The following is an 18,832-nucleotide window of genomic DNA, read 5'->3' as shown; positions in this document are numbered from 1 at the left end:
CACTTGCTCCAAGTGTGTGTGACTTTAAGTAGCACCAGGGGGATCAATCTGAATCAGTCCAGTTTGAATTTTAGTTTCAAACACTGCCCACATCTGGGAGGAGTTCACTAGCTAGACAAAGACCACAGGTTGACCCAGGATGACTTAGGAAAACACAGAAATTCTGCCTGCAGTGCTGGCTGCAGGCCGCAAGACATATTTCCTGTTGCCTTATTTTCCATGGAGGTCACAGTACTGCCCAATGAGGCTTTCTTTACAGCAGCATGAGCTTTGTGGTTGGATGGAACTATTGGATCCCAGAGGGCTTCAGCCTTTTCTTGTCTTTTATGTAGAGAAGAAGTCTCCATAAAGACTTATTATATAATGTAATTGTAATAATTAAAATAAAGACCAGTGGCCTTTGTGGCGGCGAAAGTCTCTAAATGAAATCTGGGTGACCCAGTCTACTGTTCCTTAATTTACTATGACCTTTTATTTTTCCAGGGTGACAGAGAAGCAGAACTGGGGCTGCCTTTTTCTCCTCTGTGTGACCGAAAGTCCACTATGGTTGCTCAGTCACAAGTAGGTACGTGTTTGCCAGCTCTTTGGTTAGAAGGAAGCACCAAAGCAGGAAGCCTATAGAAGTAAGCACGGATGCTCTGAGCAGTTCTTTGGCTGGGAAACTGGCTCCATTCTGCCATGTTGTGCTCATGGCTCTGCCTGATTGGATTCTGGAACCACTCTGTCCATTCTTCTCCCTGGAATGTGGCTGTTCATGGGAGAATTGGACAATGGTACTCTTGGTGTCTCTGTCATTCCCTGTGAAAAGAAAGAGGGCGTCCCAACTCTCCAAGGAGATAACAAATGTCATTGGCAGGAAGCCCATTCTACTCCATCCCTCCATTCTGCATGTAGCACTGTAAGCTGCCAAGGCATTTCTACTCATTGATGCTTCTTCTAGCCCCATTTTCAGGACAGCCCCATTTCCTGGTTGAATCTACTTCCATGAATGGATCTTTCAAAATGTTTTCTTCCTTCTATCCTGTCTTCCTTCCTTCCTTTCTTTTCTTTAAAGCACTTTTTTTTTTAGGTAAGGATAACTTTTGAATTGCTGATAACCATAATATATGCATTTTAAAAATCTTCATCTATGGGAGAGGGCACCAGCGCCCTATCTGAATTAAACGTTGTCAGTGATCTCCACCTTTGAAGAGTCTGAAATCATTTAAGAAAATTCAATAAGAATTAGGGATTTTTCTACTTTTGTTTTGAGTGCTTATGCTTTTTTAATAATATATATTGAGTCTTCATATATTGGGCACTGCTAGACATGGTAATAGATGTTATAGGAACAAAGACAAATTATACATGGTACCTGCTGTCAAACACATTAAACCAGTATTGGGTGATGGGCAAAATATTACAAAAACAAAAACCTATTAGAATGTTATAATGCTAAGGTAGACTTTTGTACATAGTACAATAAGGTGCACAACAGAGTGTGTGAACCATTAGGTTTATTAAGGGGTAATATTTGAGTTGAGTCCCAAGAAGTGCGTAGGCATTGTTTGGGCAAATGGTGATCTGTGTTGGAGGTGAGCTAGGGGTGGGTAGAAGGTCATTCCAGGCAGAGAATGTAGCATATACAAAGCAGAGCAACTTAAAACTGCCTGGTATGGTCAGCAAATTCTAAACATTTCCTTATGGCAAGAACATTGGGTAGGGAGTAGGATGTAGTGAGGGACGTATCAAGCCCAGATTTTATGTAGTGTTAATAATAGCATGTGTTTATACTTTCTTGTGGGAAATGAGGGCATATCTAAAGAATTTTAAGTGAGGTTAAAAATATATAAATTTATGTTTTAGCCTGTGGGCTTAATCTGGCCCACCACCTGTTCTTGTAAATAAAGTTTTATTACAACACAGCTAAGTGCATTCATTTACATATTGTCTATGACTGCTTTTGCACTTCAGCGGCAGAGTTAAGTGGTTTTGATAGAGATGATATGGCCTGCAAAGTCTAAAATAACTATCTGGTCCTTTACAGATAAAGTTTGCCAACCCTGTTTTTAGAAGATTTCTTTGCCAGTAGCATGGAGGATTAATTGGAGGATTTTCAGTAAGATTAGAGGCAAGGAAACCAGTTGGGTGCCTCCTACAGGATTATAAAGAAGAGATGATGAATATCAGAACTAAGGTAGTAACAGAGCCTCTCCAGAAGAGAGGTGGCACATAAGTGTCAAGGATTTGACTGAATGCAAAGCTGAGATAAAGGCAGAACGCTAGATTAAGTGGTTGGACCATGGTCCCATTTACAAAGGTTGTGAGGAAGCTTATGAGTTAGTTCTGGTTTGGACATGTTGAGCTTAATTTGTCAGGAAAAAAAGGCAAAAGTGGTGTCATCAAATACTTTAGTTTCAGCTTAAAACTACGCTATAATTAATCGTAATACACAATACATACTACACATACACAATTACAACACTATATTAACCATAATACACATTTGGCTATCACTGTTTCCTTATCAGTCAGGACACTATTGGTATTTGATTGAGACAGTTCTTGTTTTGTCAATTACATTGTAGGACTCTTAACATCCTTTATGCTCAGCATTAATGCCAGCTTTACCTCTACCTGGGCCATTGTGAAAACTAAATATGCATTCATACATTTCCAGATACGACCTTCAAAGGAGAGTGGGCAACATTTCCTCTGGTTAATATTTAGTTTCCTTCCAGTTTTCATGTGGCTGTGCAGGGAATTACCACTGTCCCCACTAGCTTCAGCTCCTAGTTTTTCTCCTGATTGTCACAGAATATTTGGGTGTCTGAGCTGTTAGGACAATCTCTGTAGCCCAACTTCAATCATCTCTCTAGCACGGTGATCTCACAAAGATATAGTTCTAGGTCTGAGCCCTCTTTCACTTTCCAATTCTGTTTCTTCCAACTCTGTTTGCCCCCTCCCATCTAGATGCGCCCCCTGTACCTCAAAGTCAGCAAATATGAACCAGAGCCCATTGTCATTTCTTCGCCACATTCTCTTTCCATTTTCTGTTTTCCCTGCTTTGTTGTTGGAGTGTCTTTGGCAGATCCCATACAGAGGCAGTACCACCTCCTGCTGTGCAGGTATCTGTGCCTGCTTTGCATTTCCACTTTATAGTAGCACTGGTTCCAGCCTTCTTTATCTTTTTTTTTCTTGAGCAATTGCAATAGCTTCTAAATGATTTTCTCATCCCTCTCCCTTCCTGCTTTCTTCATTATTATCTTGCCAGATTAACTTTCCAAAGAACATTTAAAAATTCTTATGACAGGCCGGGCGCGGTGGCTCAAGCCTGTAATCCCAGCACTTTGGGAGGCCGAGACGGGCGGATCACGAGGTCAGGAGATCGAGACCATCCTGGCTAACACGGTGAAACTCCATCTCTACTAAAAAGAAATACAAAAAAACTAGCCGGGCAATGTGGTGGGCGCCTGTAGTCCCAGTTACTCAGGAGGCTGAGGCAGGAGAATGGCCTAAACCCGGGAGGCGGAGCTTGCAGTGAGCCGAGATTGCGCCACTGTACTCCAGCCTGGGCGACAGGGCGAGACTCCGTCTCAAAAAAAAAAAAAAAAAAATTCTTATGACAATGCTGCTCAAACGTCTCCAGGAGCCTCCCGTGTCCACCTAAGTCCCAACCCTCTATCTGAACACTTAGAAGCCTCCCTTCCTAGAGCTGTCAATAACTAACCTTCCCAAGCTTTCCTTCCACAAATCCAAAAGAATCCCTACTCCCTAGTCAGTCCCCAGACGCATCTTACACCCTCCCATCTCTGTCATTTGGCTTTTTCCATTCCCACTGCCCAGAGTGAATAGCCACATCTTCCTCTCCACCCATTCTTAAGGGCTCAGCTCAAATGTCACAACTTCAGGCAGGTCGTATTGTTCAGTCTTAGTCTTTTACACAGTTCCTATCACAGTGCTTGTTCTGTAGTGGGTGTTGAGTATTTCATAGGTACTTTATTGAACTGTATCCTGAAAAGTCATAGGAAGTTATGTAGGAGAAATGAAACTGACATGTAATATTCAAATCAAGGAATATATAAAGTGAATAAGATCAACCCATTCTCTTGTAATCTGATCTGGAGCTTCTAGATCAGTTTCTTCTGGAAAGTATGGAAAAGCCCAAGGTAATATGTGGTTCCTCTGAAGCATTGCTGTTTCTCTTCAGGTTTCATTGATTTCATTGTGGAACCCACCTTCACTGTGCTTACGGACATGACCGAGAAGATTGTGAGTCCATTAATCGATGAAACCTCTCAAACTGGTGGGACAGGACAGAGACGTTCGAGGTCAGTGGGGAAGCCTGAGGGCTGGGGGTGAGGTTGGCCTGTCCATGAGGATAGAATTCTTCTTTTGCTGGGGATGGGGATGGTATGTCATAATGACATTTGCCTTAGCTCCTTCTCATAAAAAGTTGTCTGCCTCTTTCCTTTTCTCAGAGGAGTTGAAATTGTATTATCCGTACTCTCCAAGCTAAACTGTAAGAGGTGACCAAGATCTAAATCATGACCAGCAGGAACCTGGTGCTGCCCCTCTACCACCCCATTTGCTGCATGTTTACCTGCTGTGCCCAGACAATCCTTGCTCATGTAATACTCCACAAAGACGGTATCACTCCTGGAGAGTACTTACAAAGAAATGAAACTGACATTCATTTCAAGGTTTGCACAAAGAATGAAGTGGAGAAAAAGAATCGAAAGCTTGAAATCACCTTCTACCACCACATCATTATATCAAGGGCAGATCAGTAAAGAGTACAGGCTCTAGAGTCAGAATGCCGGAGTTAAAAACTCCTGATCTCATCACTTACTAGCTGTGCAATCGCAGGCAAATTGTCTCACTTCCCCCATCTGAGAAAACGTGGATTATAATACTGAGAGGTGGCTGGGAAGATTAAATAAGATATTCAATCTATGTTAAACCTTACAACAGGGTCTAGAACAGAGGAAGTGCTAGCTAAAATAAAGTCTTTATTAGATATACTACTACTATTACTACTACTATTAATCTCCTTGTTCATGTAAAACATTGGGCTTTGTCATAAAGGAGGAAGAAGAGAAATGGAATGAATAGGAAAAGGAGAAGCAAAGAGCAGGAAAAGGAGTAAAGAAAGACAAGTGTTAGGACAGGGGGACCCCAGGCATGCTCCAGATGGATAGACCCTCTTAAGTTTGCTAACAAGGAGGACAGAGCCCCTGGCAGCGTCCCCATGGCCCCACAGCTCTTCAGGCAGTGACTGAAATATATTCTGCTTGTCTAGTCCATCACGAATTTGTGTTCCTACCAGTCACTGCTTTGACCACTTGGTAGCAGTAGTTACTTCTTTGAGATTTTCCAGAAAGATGGTACTTTCTAACATTTACAGAGTTACCCATAAGGTCTTTTGCATGACCTAGTCTCTCACTATCTCCATGCTGTCCGCATTTCCATCTTCTTCCAGCGATTTAAGGAAATTGTCACTTCCCCTGGACTTTGGTATACTGGGATCAGAAAGACCCTTGCAGGGGAATGGTAGAGCTGGAAAGAAAGAGGAGCAAGTTGCTAGGTAACTTGGAAAAGTGGTCAGTATGGAAGCAGATGGGTGAACTGCAGAATTAAGTGGATGTCCCAGTTCAAATTAGTCAGTTTCAGAGAACAGAGCAGAGAAAATTCACATGAGGGGGTTCTGGTTATTGGGAAAAGAGAAGAGGCCAAATAGCAAAGAAGAAATATGAAGAATATAGAGACTCTTGAGACTGCAATGTTGATATTTTTCCTGCTGAAAATTCAGAATTTTCCACCTGTCATATGTGGAAAATAGAATAATTATAAACCTCAGGACCCAGAAATTTTACAGCAATAACTCGATGAGTGCTAACCACTCCTCCCCTGGGCTAGTTCATTGGCAGACATTTTCCAAACACTAACTCTCTTCTTTGGTATGATTTTTTTGTTTTCCAGTTTGAATAGCATCAGCTCATCAGATGCCAAGCGATCAGGTGTCAAGAGCTCTGGTTCGGAGGGAAGTGCCCCAATCAACAGTTCTGTCATTCCCATTGACTATAAGAGCTTTAAAGCTACTTGGACCGAGGTGGTGCACATCAATCGGGAGAGATGGAGGGCCAAGGTACCCAAAGGTAACATGGCACAGACCTGTCCAAGCCAATTCAGCACCCAGTTGTAAAACAAGGTTGTCTTCCCTGAGTTATGTGTGTTACAAATAAAGCACAGTTGCTCAGGATGCAGATTCAAATTGCTGAATGTTAGAATCTACCATCTTTTGATCTTCATAATATCTACCAGTCAACGCATGATAAAATGCAGCAGACCTGCAAGCCTCCTGACATGATGCCCTTTATGCTGTGGCACTAAACTCCTTTTTCTGGTATGAAGACTCTGCAGGAGATGGGTGTTATTATTTCTTGATTTCTGCTAAACCGTCTTGTCGTTTTCACTTGATGTCATGTGGCACAACTGTGAGGCTTTTATTTCTTCTTTCACCTAAGTAAAGACCTGCTAATAGCCACCTTGCCTTGGCCATTATGTTGGGATATAAGGAGCTTTAATTTTCTTACATGCATTTCTATATTCCTTTCATATTCTCAGTTTCCTTTCACTCATTGCTCAAACCATATATCTGATCTTCTAAGATGATGGTAAATTGTTGGTAAACAGAAATTCCCTGAAGTAGACATCATCAAAACTGAAAATTGTGGCCTTTGGGACTATCAGCAGAAAAAGGTAGAAATTTGTATGATCTGGGAAGCTTGAATTCCTTTGTTCGTGTGTGCATTTGTGACTACTGAGCATGACCTCCATGATGGGTACATTCTACATGATCATATTAGGGAGAGAGGCCCTCGTGCACAGGTAGCACAAACCTATGATAAGGGGTCTGACACTGTGATGCCTGATTCAAGGTAAAGACAAATACATAGGTGGCTCTGGGAGCCCAGTGAGGGAACTGGGCTTCCTGGAGGTGAGCCTTCAACAAGAGTCAGTTTTTGCTAACATCTATTGCATGCCAACTGTGTGCCAGTCTGTGCCGGGTACCCAGGGTACTGAGATGAGTAACAGACATCCTTGCCCTCAAAGCTCACAGTCTTGTGGCAGGGGAAGGAAAGAGACATTATTATATAGTTTCATTCAAAGGAAGAATGGAAGTTCAGTCAAAGCCCTGAAGTTGCCACCAGCACCACCAGCCTAAGCCCTAGGCCCTCACATCAGACAAAAACACATCATCCCCTCCCCAAACACAACATCTCACATTTTTACCCTCCCAGTGTCAGTATACTGGGTGAGAAGGGTAGGGACAGTGGGTAAGAACATGTTCTAGCAGTGTTGGTTCCTGTATATCAGGGTGGGAGCTGGGGGTTCCTTTTCTAGTGTAGGAAAGAAGCAGCCTCACTGTTGGAGTTATTCAAAGGTTGTCCACAAAGTTCTGTCCAATTTTGTGACTTGTCCATAAAATTCCATTCAAGTGGCTGCTCATTTCAGGTGAGGCAAAGGGTTTATATTTATGACACTTTTAGGGCATAATTGAACCCTTCTCATTTCAGGACAGATGTTGCACCCTGAACTGTGGAGGGAGCCAAAACCTCTGCCATATTTTAAGTGCACCCTCTCCTAGTCCATTCAAATGCTTTAAACATTCGAATCCTCCCTGTTGGCAGATATTGCAAACAGCGATGGCAGCTACTGCATCATCTGCAAAGAAACACTGTCTTATAATCAATTACACTCATTACACTTGAAAATTCAATTTCTGACAACTTGCAATTTAAAGAGGTACTTCAAAATAATTTGTTTGCAATTATCTGGCTTACTAAAATTACCTTCAGAAACTAATCACCTGGGGAAGCATTTGACAGTTTCAGGAGAAAACTGGCTCTCTAAAAAGAACAGATAAATAAACAGCTAATACTTTTTAAATGCATTAGGTATGGGGATAGAGATACTGTATGTTTGAACTATTTTGGAAGCACAAAGAATTTGTCTGTAGCCCTGCTTGGGCGTTTGGGAAGGCATCATGTGGCAGGACTTCTGGGATTAAGACCTGAATGAGGTTGTATTTAGAAATGGGAACAAGAAGAAAGGGCTTGGGCAAAGGCACAGAGCCTGGTGTTATGGATATTTTGTGGGAGAATAATTTGGTTGTCGGGCACATTTCAATTAGCAGGGAAGGGGAGAGAGAATGGAGTCTTGACTTGTAAGGGTTTTTTGTTGTTGTTGTTGTTGTTGGCAAATTCAGATAGGTTCTTTGAGGCTCACTTTGGGGATGATAATGTACATCACAGAATTGAGGTGAATAGAAATAATGCCTATAAACCACTGAGAAAGGAGCCTGCAAGGTTGGTACCTAAGTAGTAGCTGTTATTTATGCAAATTGGAAAAGAAGATTAGAGATTTGAATACAAAGTTAAGGTGGTGGTGAAAATACCAACTTACAACTAATATTTTATAACATTCTTAGCAGCTCAGTAATGCTGTTGACTGGTTGACTGGTGCTAATAAGAAATCTAGTTTGCATCTGTTTTCTGTTGGTGGTGGCTGTTTTGTTTGTTGCTCTTTTTTTCCAGATGACCCTGATTTCAAGAAAGGCTGTCCTCCATGGGGCACTTGAACATGTATTGTTAATAAATGCACTGAAAATGGGTCTTGGTTTTGTTAACCAACCTGATTTATAAAACTACGTAGGCTAGAACTGATAATTATTAGGAAAGATTAAATAAATATTTTTATAGCCCTTAGAGTTAAAAATCACTATTCCCAACCAAAGATGTATGGACATAACAATTTTCAAGTCTGATCAATATTGATTAATTTCCATTCAGTATTTAGTACTTTTTTTTAACACTTATTTTCTGGTGTAACACTAATGTGTTTAGGTTACAAATGCTGAAATATAAAATACATATATAAAAGAAAATGAAAATTACTCATTACTTCTCTAGACACATACAACTATTATTAAAATTCTGATGTAATTCTTTTTAATTTGCTTTTCTGTAAATATGTATAAGTAAAAATACTGCCCATAAATTGGGATCATCATATAATATTATCTTGTATTTGGCCTTTCTCTTTCTATTTTGAGTATTTTATTCTGATACTGAATATTGTGATTTACAATATATAAAGAATTACTCATTTACATATTTTTCTCATTTTTTAGTTTTTAATGTTGATTGAAGTTTTCTGTCAGCTGGAGCACTTCTTTGACTAAAATTTTCAGGAAGTAGGAACACCTTCTAAGTTCTTAAATGTCTAGAAGCACCTTTCTTTTGTTCTTGTATAGAACTGAGATTTGAACTAGTCAAAATTCATATAGTATTTTGGGTTTTCTGATCAGTTTCGCTCTCTTTTCTATGTTTTTTTCTCTCTCCTTCTCTGGTTGTAGGCATTTCAGAAAATTATATCAAGGGATAATCAGCCCAATATGATTTTTAACTGAGACCCTATAGTATCATTATTCAGGAAGACAAATAAAGAAATCAGTGTATTTCTCCAAAACTGTGCAGACATGCATTGTGGGGTAGAACCGGCTCTCTGCTGGGAGGAAGCAAATGTATGGATCTTGAGGGTTCTGCTCCGCCTTAACTCTAACTGCTGACTCTTGGTTGTTTTTATCACAAGTCCCAACACCGCAGACAGTCTGACATGGGAAGCCAAAGGAAACAGAATTGAACCGCACATCTCTTGCTTTCGACTAGTCAAGAGGCCTAGCAGATGCTAAATCTAAGACCTGAAAAGCGAATTCTCTATATACATCCTGTGATTGGAACCTATGAGCATGTACAAAATAGCTGTTCTCAACTCCTTTTTAATGTATATATATAAACCAGCTTCTGGATCCATTGATTTTTTCTTTCTTTCTTTCTATATATTTTTTTTTTTTTTTTTGAGACGGAGTCTTGCTCTGTCACCCAGGCTGCTGCAAGCTCTGCATCCCGGGTTCACACTGTTCTCCTACCTCAGCTTCCCGAATAGCTGGGACTACAGGCACCTGCCACCACGCCCAGCTAACTTTTTTTGTATTTTCGGTAGAGACAGGGTTTCACCGTGTTAGCCAGGATGGTCTCGATCTCCTGACCTCGTGATCCGCCCACCTTGGCCTCCCAAAGTGCTGGGATTACAGGTGTGAGCCACTGTGCCCGGCCGATTCATTGATTTTTTTGAAGGGCTTTTTTGTGTCTCTATCTTCTTCAGTTCTGGTCTTATCTTAGTTATTTCTTGCCTTCTGTTAGCTTTTGAATGTGTTTGCTCTTGCTTCTCTAGTTCTTTTAATTGTGATGTTAGGGTGTCAATTTTAGATCTTTCCTGCTTTCTCTTGTGGGCATTTAGTGCTATAAGTTTCCCTCTACACACTGCTTTAAATATGTCCCAGAGATTCTGGTATGTTTTATCTTTGTTGTCATTGGTTTCAAAGAACATCTTTGTTTCTGCCTTCATTTCGTTACATACCCAGTAGTCATTCAGGAGCAGGTTGTTCAGTTGCCATGTAGTTGAGTGGTTTTGAGTGAGTTTCTTAATCCTGAGTTCTAGTTTGATTGCACTGTGGTCTGAGAGACAGTTTGTTATGATTTCTGTTCTTTTAACAGTTTTTACATTTGCCGAGGAGTGCTTTACTTCCAACTGTGTGGTCAATTTTGGAATAAGTGCGATGTGGTGCTGAGAAGAATGTCTATTCTGTTGATTTGGGGTGGACAGTTCTGTAGATGTCTATTAGGTCCACTTGGTGCAGAGCTGAGTTCAATTCCTGGATATCCTTGTTAACTTTCTGTCTCATGTTGACAGTGGGGTGTTAAAGTCTCCCATTATTATTGTATGGGAGTCTAAGTCTCTTTGTAAGTCTCTAAGGACTTGCTTTATGAATCTGGGTGCTCCTGTATTGGGCACATATATATTTAGGATAGTTAGTTCTTCCTGTTGAATTGATCCCTTTATCATTATGTAATAGCCTTCTTTGTCTTTTTTGATCTTTGTTGGTTTAAAGTCTGTTTTATCAGGGACAAGGATTGCAACCCCTGCTTTTTTTTGTTTTCCATTTGCTTGGTATATCTTTCTCCATCCCTTTATTTTGACCTATGTGTGTCTCTGCACGTGAGATGGGTCTCGTGAATACAACACACTGATGGGTTTTGACTATTTATCCAGTTTGCCAGTCTGTGTCTTTTAATTAGAGCATTTATCCCATTTACCTTTAAGGTTAATATTTTTATGTGTGAATTTGATCCTGTCATTATGATGTTAGCTGGTTATTTTGCTCGTTAGTTGATGCAGTTTCTTCCTAGCATTGATGGTCTTTATAATTTGGCATGTTTTTGCAGTGGCTAGTACTGGTTGTTCCTTTCCATGTTTAGTGGTTCCTTCAGGAGCTCTTTTAAGGCAGGCCTGGTGGTAACAAAATCTCTAAGCATTTGCTTGTCTGTAAAGGATTTTATTTCTCCTTCACTTATGAAGCTTAGTTTGGCTGGATATGAAATTCTGGTTTGAAAATTCTATTCTTTAAGAATGTTGAATATTGGCCCCACTCTCTTCTAGCTTATAAAGTTTCTGCCGAGAGATCCGCTGTTAGTCTGATGGGCTTCCCTTTGTGGGTAACCCAAACTTTCTCTCTGGCTGCCCTTAACATTTTTTCCTTCATTTCAACTTTGGTGAATCTGACAATTATGTGTCTTGAGGTTGCTCTTCTCGAAAAGTATCTTTGTGGCGTTCTCTGTATTTCATGAATTTGAATGTTGGCCAACCTCGCTAGGTTGGGGAAGTTCTCCTGGATAATATCCTGAATAGTGTTTTCTGACTTGGTTCTATTCTCCCCATCACTTTCAGGTACACCAAGCAGACGTAGATTTGGTCTTTTCACATAGTCCCATATTTATTGGAAGCTTTAATCATTTCTTTTTAGTCTTTTTTATCTAAATTTCTCTTCTCACTTAATTTCATTCATTTGATCTTCAATCACTGATACCCTTTCTTCCACTTGATCAAATCGGCCACTGAAGCTTGTTCTCAGTAGCCGTATTTTTCACGTAGTTCTCATGCCATATTTTTCAGCTCCATCAGGTCATTTAAGGACTTCTCTACACTGTTTATTCTAGTTAGCCATTTGTTTAATCTTTTTTTTAAGGTTTTAGCTTATTTGCAATGGGTTCGAACATCCTCCTTTAGCTTGAAGAAGTTTGTTATCACTGATTGTCTGAAGCCTTCTTCTCTCAAATCATCAAAGTCATTCTCCGTCCAGCTTTGTTCTGTTGCTGACAAGGAGCTGCATTCCTTTGGAGGAGGAGAGGTGCTCTGATTTTTAGAATTTTCAGCTTTTCTGCTCTGGTTTCTACCCATCTTTGTGGTTTTATCTACCTTTGGTCTTTGATGATGGTAATGTACAGATGGGGTTTTGGTGTCGATGTCCTTTCTGTTTGTTAGTTTTCCTTCTAACAGTCAGGACCCTCAGCTGCAGGTCTGTTGAAGTTTGCAGGAGGTCCACTCCAGACCCCATTTGCTGGGTATCACCAGCGGAGGCTGCAGAACAGCAAATATCGCAGAACGGCAAATGGTGCTGCCTGATCCTTCCTCTGGAAGCTTCGTCTCAGAGGGGCACCAGCCATATGAGGTGTCAGTCGGCCCCTGTGGGGGATGTCTCCCAGTTAGGCTACTCGGGGGCCAGGGACCCACCTGAGGAGGCAGCCTGTCCATTCTCAGGTCTCAAACTCCATGCTGGGGGAACCACTGCTCTCTTCAAAGCTGTCAGACAGGGATATTTAAGTCTGCAGAAGTTTCTGCTGCCTTTTATTCAGCTATGCCCTGCCCCCGCAGGTGGAGTCTACAAAGGCAGGCAGGCCTCTGTGAGCTGTGGTGGGCTCCACCCAGTTCGAACTTCCTGGTTGCTTTGTTTACCTACTCAAGCCTCAGCAATGGCAGACGCCCCTCCCCCAGCCTCACTGCCACCTTGCAGTTCAATCTCAGACTGCTGTGCTAGCAGTGAGCGAGGTTCCATGGGTGTGGGACCCACCGAGCCAGGCATTGGATATAATCTCCTGGTGTGCCGTTTGCTAAGGCAGTTGGAAAAGCGCAGTATTAGGGTGGGAGTGACCCCATTTTCCAGGTACCATCTGTCACTGCTTCCCTTTGCTAGGAAAGGGAATTCCCCAATCCCTTGTGCTTCCTGGGTGTGGCAATGCCCCGCCCTGCTCTGTGGACTGCACCCACTGTCTGACAAGCCCCAGTGAGATGAACTTGGTACCTCAGTTGGAAATGTAGAAATCACCCATCTTCTGCGTTGCTCACACTGGGAGCTGCAGACTGGAGCTGTTCCTATTGGCCATCTTGGAACCTGCAAAGAGGACATTTAAACCCCATCCTTAGTCACTGAAGAAGGATGAGATAAAGCCTGAGTGAACATTCCAGGGGACCTTCTGTGGTCCTGCATCCTACTAAGAATGCCATCTCACCATCTTCTTCTGCAAGAGCATTTTCACTCTGTAGTTGTACCTTTCTATAAAGGCCAGAAGACATATTGTACTTCACATGTACATAATTATGTTATTTGTGAAATCTTTCCTTACCTTTTCAATGTAAATTACAAATATACTCTTTTGGGGAGTAGAATGTCATGAAATACTGAATGGCAAACATTTAACATTTAAATCAGTGCTTCTCAATTCTGCATGTTTAAATCACCTGGAAAACATTCAAACTATCCTATTATTGCCCTTCCTTCTCCAGAATCTTATTTAATTTGTTTGGGGATGAGGCTGGGGCATTGGTTTGGATGGATAGGTGGATGGATTGATGGATTGATGGATGGATGGATGGATGGATGAATGGATGGATGGATGAATCAATGAATGAAAACATGATATATTAAGGAAGACATCTTAGGTAAGCAAATATAAAGGCAGGAGAAATAGACTAAATCAGATATCATAGACTTCCACAAAACACATGTCATAAAGCCTCATGATCATGTGAACCTGGACCAAATTTGGACTTTGAGCTCTTTAGCAGCTAAAACAAAGGGAAATATGATAGATGCATAGTCACTCTGGTGTCCATTAGATTAAAAACAAATAGATTATTTATGAGCATTAGCTTTTTTCCAGAACCAAGGCTAACACAAAGAAGATAAAGAAAACACCTGATAATGATGTGTGGAGCATTTTAAAACACATCTGGAGAAAAATGTAATAATCCTTTTCCCAATGGAAGTTTATGGCACAGGCTGGAAGACCTTTGGAGTGAATTAAGTGCTACAGGGGATGAGTCTCTAGAACCTTGGGAGGATTGGGCTCTGTTAAGTGTCTTCTGTGTAGGATATTCTCTACAATGCAATGCCACCTCATTGCCTGCAAAGCCCTGCGTGATCTGAACCCTGCTTGTCCTTGGTCATTTGACCACACCATCTGTCACTAAACCCTTGTCAAATTTACTTTAACCATACTCAATGTTCTTTGAGCATACCAAACTCATTTCTACCTCATGGCCTTTGCATTTTCTAGTTCCTCTGGCTGAGATACTATTTGTCCAGATTATTGCATGGCCAGCTCTTCATCATTTAGGACTTGGTTAAATGTCACCTTGTCAAGGAGGCCTTCCTTCTCCACCTCCTTGTCTAATGCAATCTCCCTCCCCTATGCTGATTGTATTCCAGCATATTAGTCTGCTTTGGTTTTCTGCAAAGCATTTTTTACAATGTGCAAGTATCTTAGTCATTTGTTTACTTAATTATGATCTCTTATTTATAAATTGACTTTCTTGCTGCTGTATTCCTCATACCTAAAACAGTGCTTAACACTACAACTGCTCCATAAATATGAGTTGGATGAGTGAACCAATATTTTCATAAATACTTAACCTATGCAATTCTGCTGTGGTTTTGAGTAAGCACAGAGCCAAGCCCTTTTATAATCAACTGGATTGGAAATAATGCTAGCATCTTTTAATTAAAAGGAAAGACACAGACCAGGTACCTGGCCAAACTAAAGGCTACCTGTCACCTTGTGGACAGTTTGAAGACCATGTTTTTTTTCATAAGGCTCAATTATCCCCTTCCTTGTTTTAAATTCACAGTGTCCTCAGTGTGTTTGTCTTCAATTGCTCTAGTGTCGGATATTTTCCCTTTTGTTTTGTAATCAATTGTTTGTGTTTAAACTCTAGGTCTTAAGCAAGCCCATATGAAGCTGCAGTTTTTACTGTGGCTATGGGAAAGTTTTATGATGTCTCTCAGCCTTGATTTCCACATTTGTCAAATTGAGTCACAGTAATAGTAGCTGCTATAAGGTTGTTTTGAGGATGAAAATACATAATCCCCAAAAAACACTCAGCATAATACTTGGCAGAGAGAACACACTCAATAGAAGCTATTAATAATGGTGATATTAATAATATCATTAACAATATTGGTTTATTAATTATTATCCTTATTATTTTCTCCCCAACCCCTCCTCTAACTGACTATTTTCAGAATGTCATCATCATGAACCTATTTTATCGGTTTCGTAAGTATACATGCCAATCTGATGAATTAAGCAAAAATGCACCTACTCAGTAAACACCTTAGATCCTCTTTGCATATTAAAACAGGTCATTCTCCTAATGGCATTACCCTTTTTCTCTTTTCTGTGCCTTTCCCAACTTGCCATGGATTCAGAGGAGAAGGCCAAGAAGGAAGCAGAGGAAAAGGCTCGCCTGGCCACAGAGGAGCAGCAAAAGGAAATGGAAGCCAGAAGCCAGGCTGAAGAAGGCGCATCTGGCAAATCTGAGAAAAAGACGTCTGGAGAAGCTGAGAATCAAGTCAGTGGAACATGGATGAACAAAAGTGACATCCCTCGTGGGAAAAATTCCAAAGCTGAGAAGTCGTTAGAACAGCAACAGAATGGTGAGTAGAATTGCACTGGTGAAGGGCTGTTTTCGAGGAGTTAATGACATGATAAATGGAAACTGGCAAATGACCCCACTGATGGGGACAGCTCACAGGGCAAGGCTTTCCTGCTCATCCAGTTCCTGCTGATCTCACCTCACTGGGCCGCCGGATCCCAGCAGAAGCAGCCACCAGCTCACCTGTGCCATCCTCTTCAGGGAGATTTATACCTTTCTGGCCGTTTCCAGCTGCCCTGGAGACTCTAGCCAGTGCCTGCCTGCCTGCCTGCCAGGGGAAAATTACCATTAACAACCCTAGCACACAGTCCTGAGTGCAAAGTGGGTGAATGGAAAGTCATTTTCCCATATGTACCATCCCCCTGTGAGGGTCAGGCCTCAGGTTTGCCTGAGCCTATTCCTGTAATAGATATCTGTATATCTATATGTGTACAAGTGTATACTTTAGGGGGACAAGCTGTTCCAGTTTACCTGGGACTAGGAGACACAGAGCTTTCTGTCTGGTTTAAAAACAGAAAAGCTCCAGGCAAACTGGGGTAAGCTGGTCACCATAGTGTGAATATGGTTATTGATTTCTTATATTTAATGAAACAAATATTGATCAACAACTATGTGCCAAGCACCATGCTTAGCACTAGGGATTTAGAAATAGAAAGGCCACAAGAAACCCAAAATATCAAAAGGGATAGAGACATCCTCACAAATATTTCTAGTGAAATGTGAGCAAGTGAAAGTAGTGGCATGGTAGATAAAATGCCCAGGAAATGTGGAGAGAAAGACATTAGCTTTTTGGGGACTGGGGATTATAAAATGGGGTAAATGTCAGAATAGGCTTCAAGATGGGGTTTTGAATGCTGAAGTTGGCTGGTCAGATGGGCAAAAGTGACTTCTGAGTGGAGAGAATAAGATGAGCACGTACGCAGGGCTTTGACTTAGTTCCCTTGATTAGGGGTGGGCAGGAAGTTCTGAGTCTCCAGAGCTTGCAATTGCCAGGTTGTGGCTGAATAGCAAGGTAATTTAGCAGTCAACAGACCTAGACTCAAGTCAAGCTGTGCTTCTCCCTTTTCAGTGTCCTTGGCCAGGCTACTTAACCTTCTACTGTTTCTACACAACGTATATAGTAATACCTGTCACAGCACAGGCCTCATGGAACCTTCAGTAATACTCATGATGGTAAAAACAATGAAGAGAATAACAACAAATAGCATGTATCAACTGCACACTAGACGCTGTTTTAAGTTCTCTTTTTACATATTCATTCTCTTGCCTGCCTGGTGGGGCCAGGTAATCTACTCAGAACTGTGTTCTAGCTATTATGCTACACGGCCATGGTCAATGATTTCTATATGTAGAAAGTGCTTAGCATGATGTTCTCCAATTATTTTTATAATTAACCATTTATAACATATAATCAGAGAGCAATATTTTAACACATGTTATAATAATGATAGCTTATATCACATTCCAGGAACCTTGCAAAAATTATTTCAGTTAACCCTGGTGACCACCCTAGGAGGCACAGAAGGCCATTGTCCCGACTTGTCCCGCCCCCTTCTGGAGACTGCTCTTAATTCATTTGCTTTGTATTCAAGTGCATCATAGTCCAGAAAAAAAAAAAAGTTCTAAAGAATTGAGTAAGAATTTTTCATGTACCCAAACTACCATTTGATCCAGCAATCCCACTCCTGGGTATCTACCCAGAGGAAAAGAAGTCATATGAAAAAGATACTTGCACACGCATGTTTATAGCAGCACAATTCACAATTGCAAAAATATGCAGCCAGCCCAAATGCCCATCAATCCATAAATGGATAAAGAAATTGTGATATATATATATATATGTGTGTGTGTGTGTGTGTGAGAGAGAAAGAGAAAGAGAGAGAGAGAGAGAGATGGAATACTATTCAGCCATAAAAATGAATGAAATAATGGCATTCACAGCAACCTGGATGGAATTGGAGACCATTATTCTAAGTGAATTAACTCAGGAATGGAAAACCAAACATCGTATGTTCTCGCACATAAGTGGGAACTAAGCTATAGGGATGCAAAAGCATAAGAATGATACAATGGACTTTGGGGACTTGGGGGAAAGGGTGGGAGGGGTGTGAGGGATAAAAGACTACAAATTGGGTTCAGTATATACTGCTCAGGTGATGGGTATACCAAAGTCTCACAACTCACCTTACTTATATAACCAAACAACACCTTTTCCCCAAAAACCTATGGAAGTAAAAATTTTAAAAAATAAAAACATGTTCATACAAAAGTTTTTTAAAACAAGAATTTATTATGTACCTGTTAATGTTTTAGAGGGCAGTACAGGCCCCTCCTTGCTAACCCTTCTGAGGTCTGAACCAACTGAGAGATAGGTAACAAAATCAGAAAGTCAATGATCAAGACATCAGCTCCACTAAAACTGGAGCTGACTTGGGAAACACAGAGTTGGTCTGCTGAATACATGGGCTTCTTTACATTTTGCTCTGAAATGAATGTATACAACCAGACACTGTATAGCCAGGCACAGGACTCTTCCCCCACCCCAGCACCCTCGCAGGCTGCTTCTGAAGTGACAGAAGAGGTGTGTGTCTTACAGAAAACATATCTCAAAGCAGGCTGGGATGTGGGTGGCTGGGCTGGGCTGTGCATGCTCAACCCTACCTCCTAGATAAATAATCACTCAAAAGAGTAACATGTAAGGGGTGGTGAGAAAGGCAAGGTATGTTTCTTCCTTCTGTTTTTTTTGTTTTTTTTTTTTTGTTGTTTTGTTTTTTGTTTTTTTTTTTAAGTTTTTTTTTTTTTTTAATACTTTAAGTTCTAGGGTACATGTGCATAACGTGCAGGTTTGTTACATATGTATACATGTGCCATGTTGGTGTGCTGCACCCATCAACTCGTCAGCACCCATCAATTCATCATTTATATCAGGTATAACTCCCCAATGCAATCCCTCCCC

The 18,832-nt window shown here is 41.0% G+C and overlaps 1 protein-coding gene across 4 annotated transcripts in view; it reads left to right on the top strand.

The window, feature by feature from the left end:
- PDE1C (phosphodiesterase 1C) overlaps window positions 1-18,832 on the top strand; it is a 579,473-nt gene that overhangs the window by 490,074 nt on the left and 70,567 nt on the right. For all 4 annotated transcript variants that reach the window (XM_023186040.3, XM_023186041.1, XM_023186042.1 and 1 more), the window contains exons 13-16: window positions 484-565; window positions 4,190-4,310; window positions 5,962-6,137; window positions 15,650-15,877. In XM_023186040.3, coding sequence (XP_023041808.1) covers window positions 484-565; window positions 4,190-4,310; window positions 5,962-6,137; window positions 15,650-15,877 — 607 coding nt within the window. The remainder of the gene's footprint in view (window positions 1-483; window positions 566-4,189; window positions 4,311-5,961; window positions 6,138-15,649; window positions 15,878-18,832) is intronic.

Source organism: Piliocolobus tephrosceles, chromosome 8 (assembly GCF_002776525.5).
Source record: "Piliocolobus tephrosceles isolate RC106 chromosome 8, ASM277652v3, whole genome shotgun sequence".
NCBI lineage: Eukaryota > Metazoa > Chordata > Mammalia > Primates > Cercopithecidae > Piliocolobus > Piliocolobus tephrosceles.
Note: the sequence above shows the minus strand (reverse complement) of the source record. Positions and strands in the feature narration are given on the sequence as shown.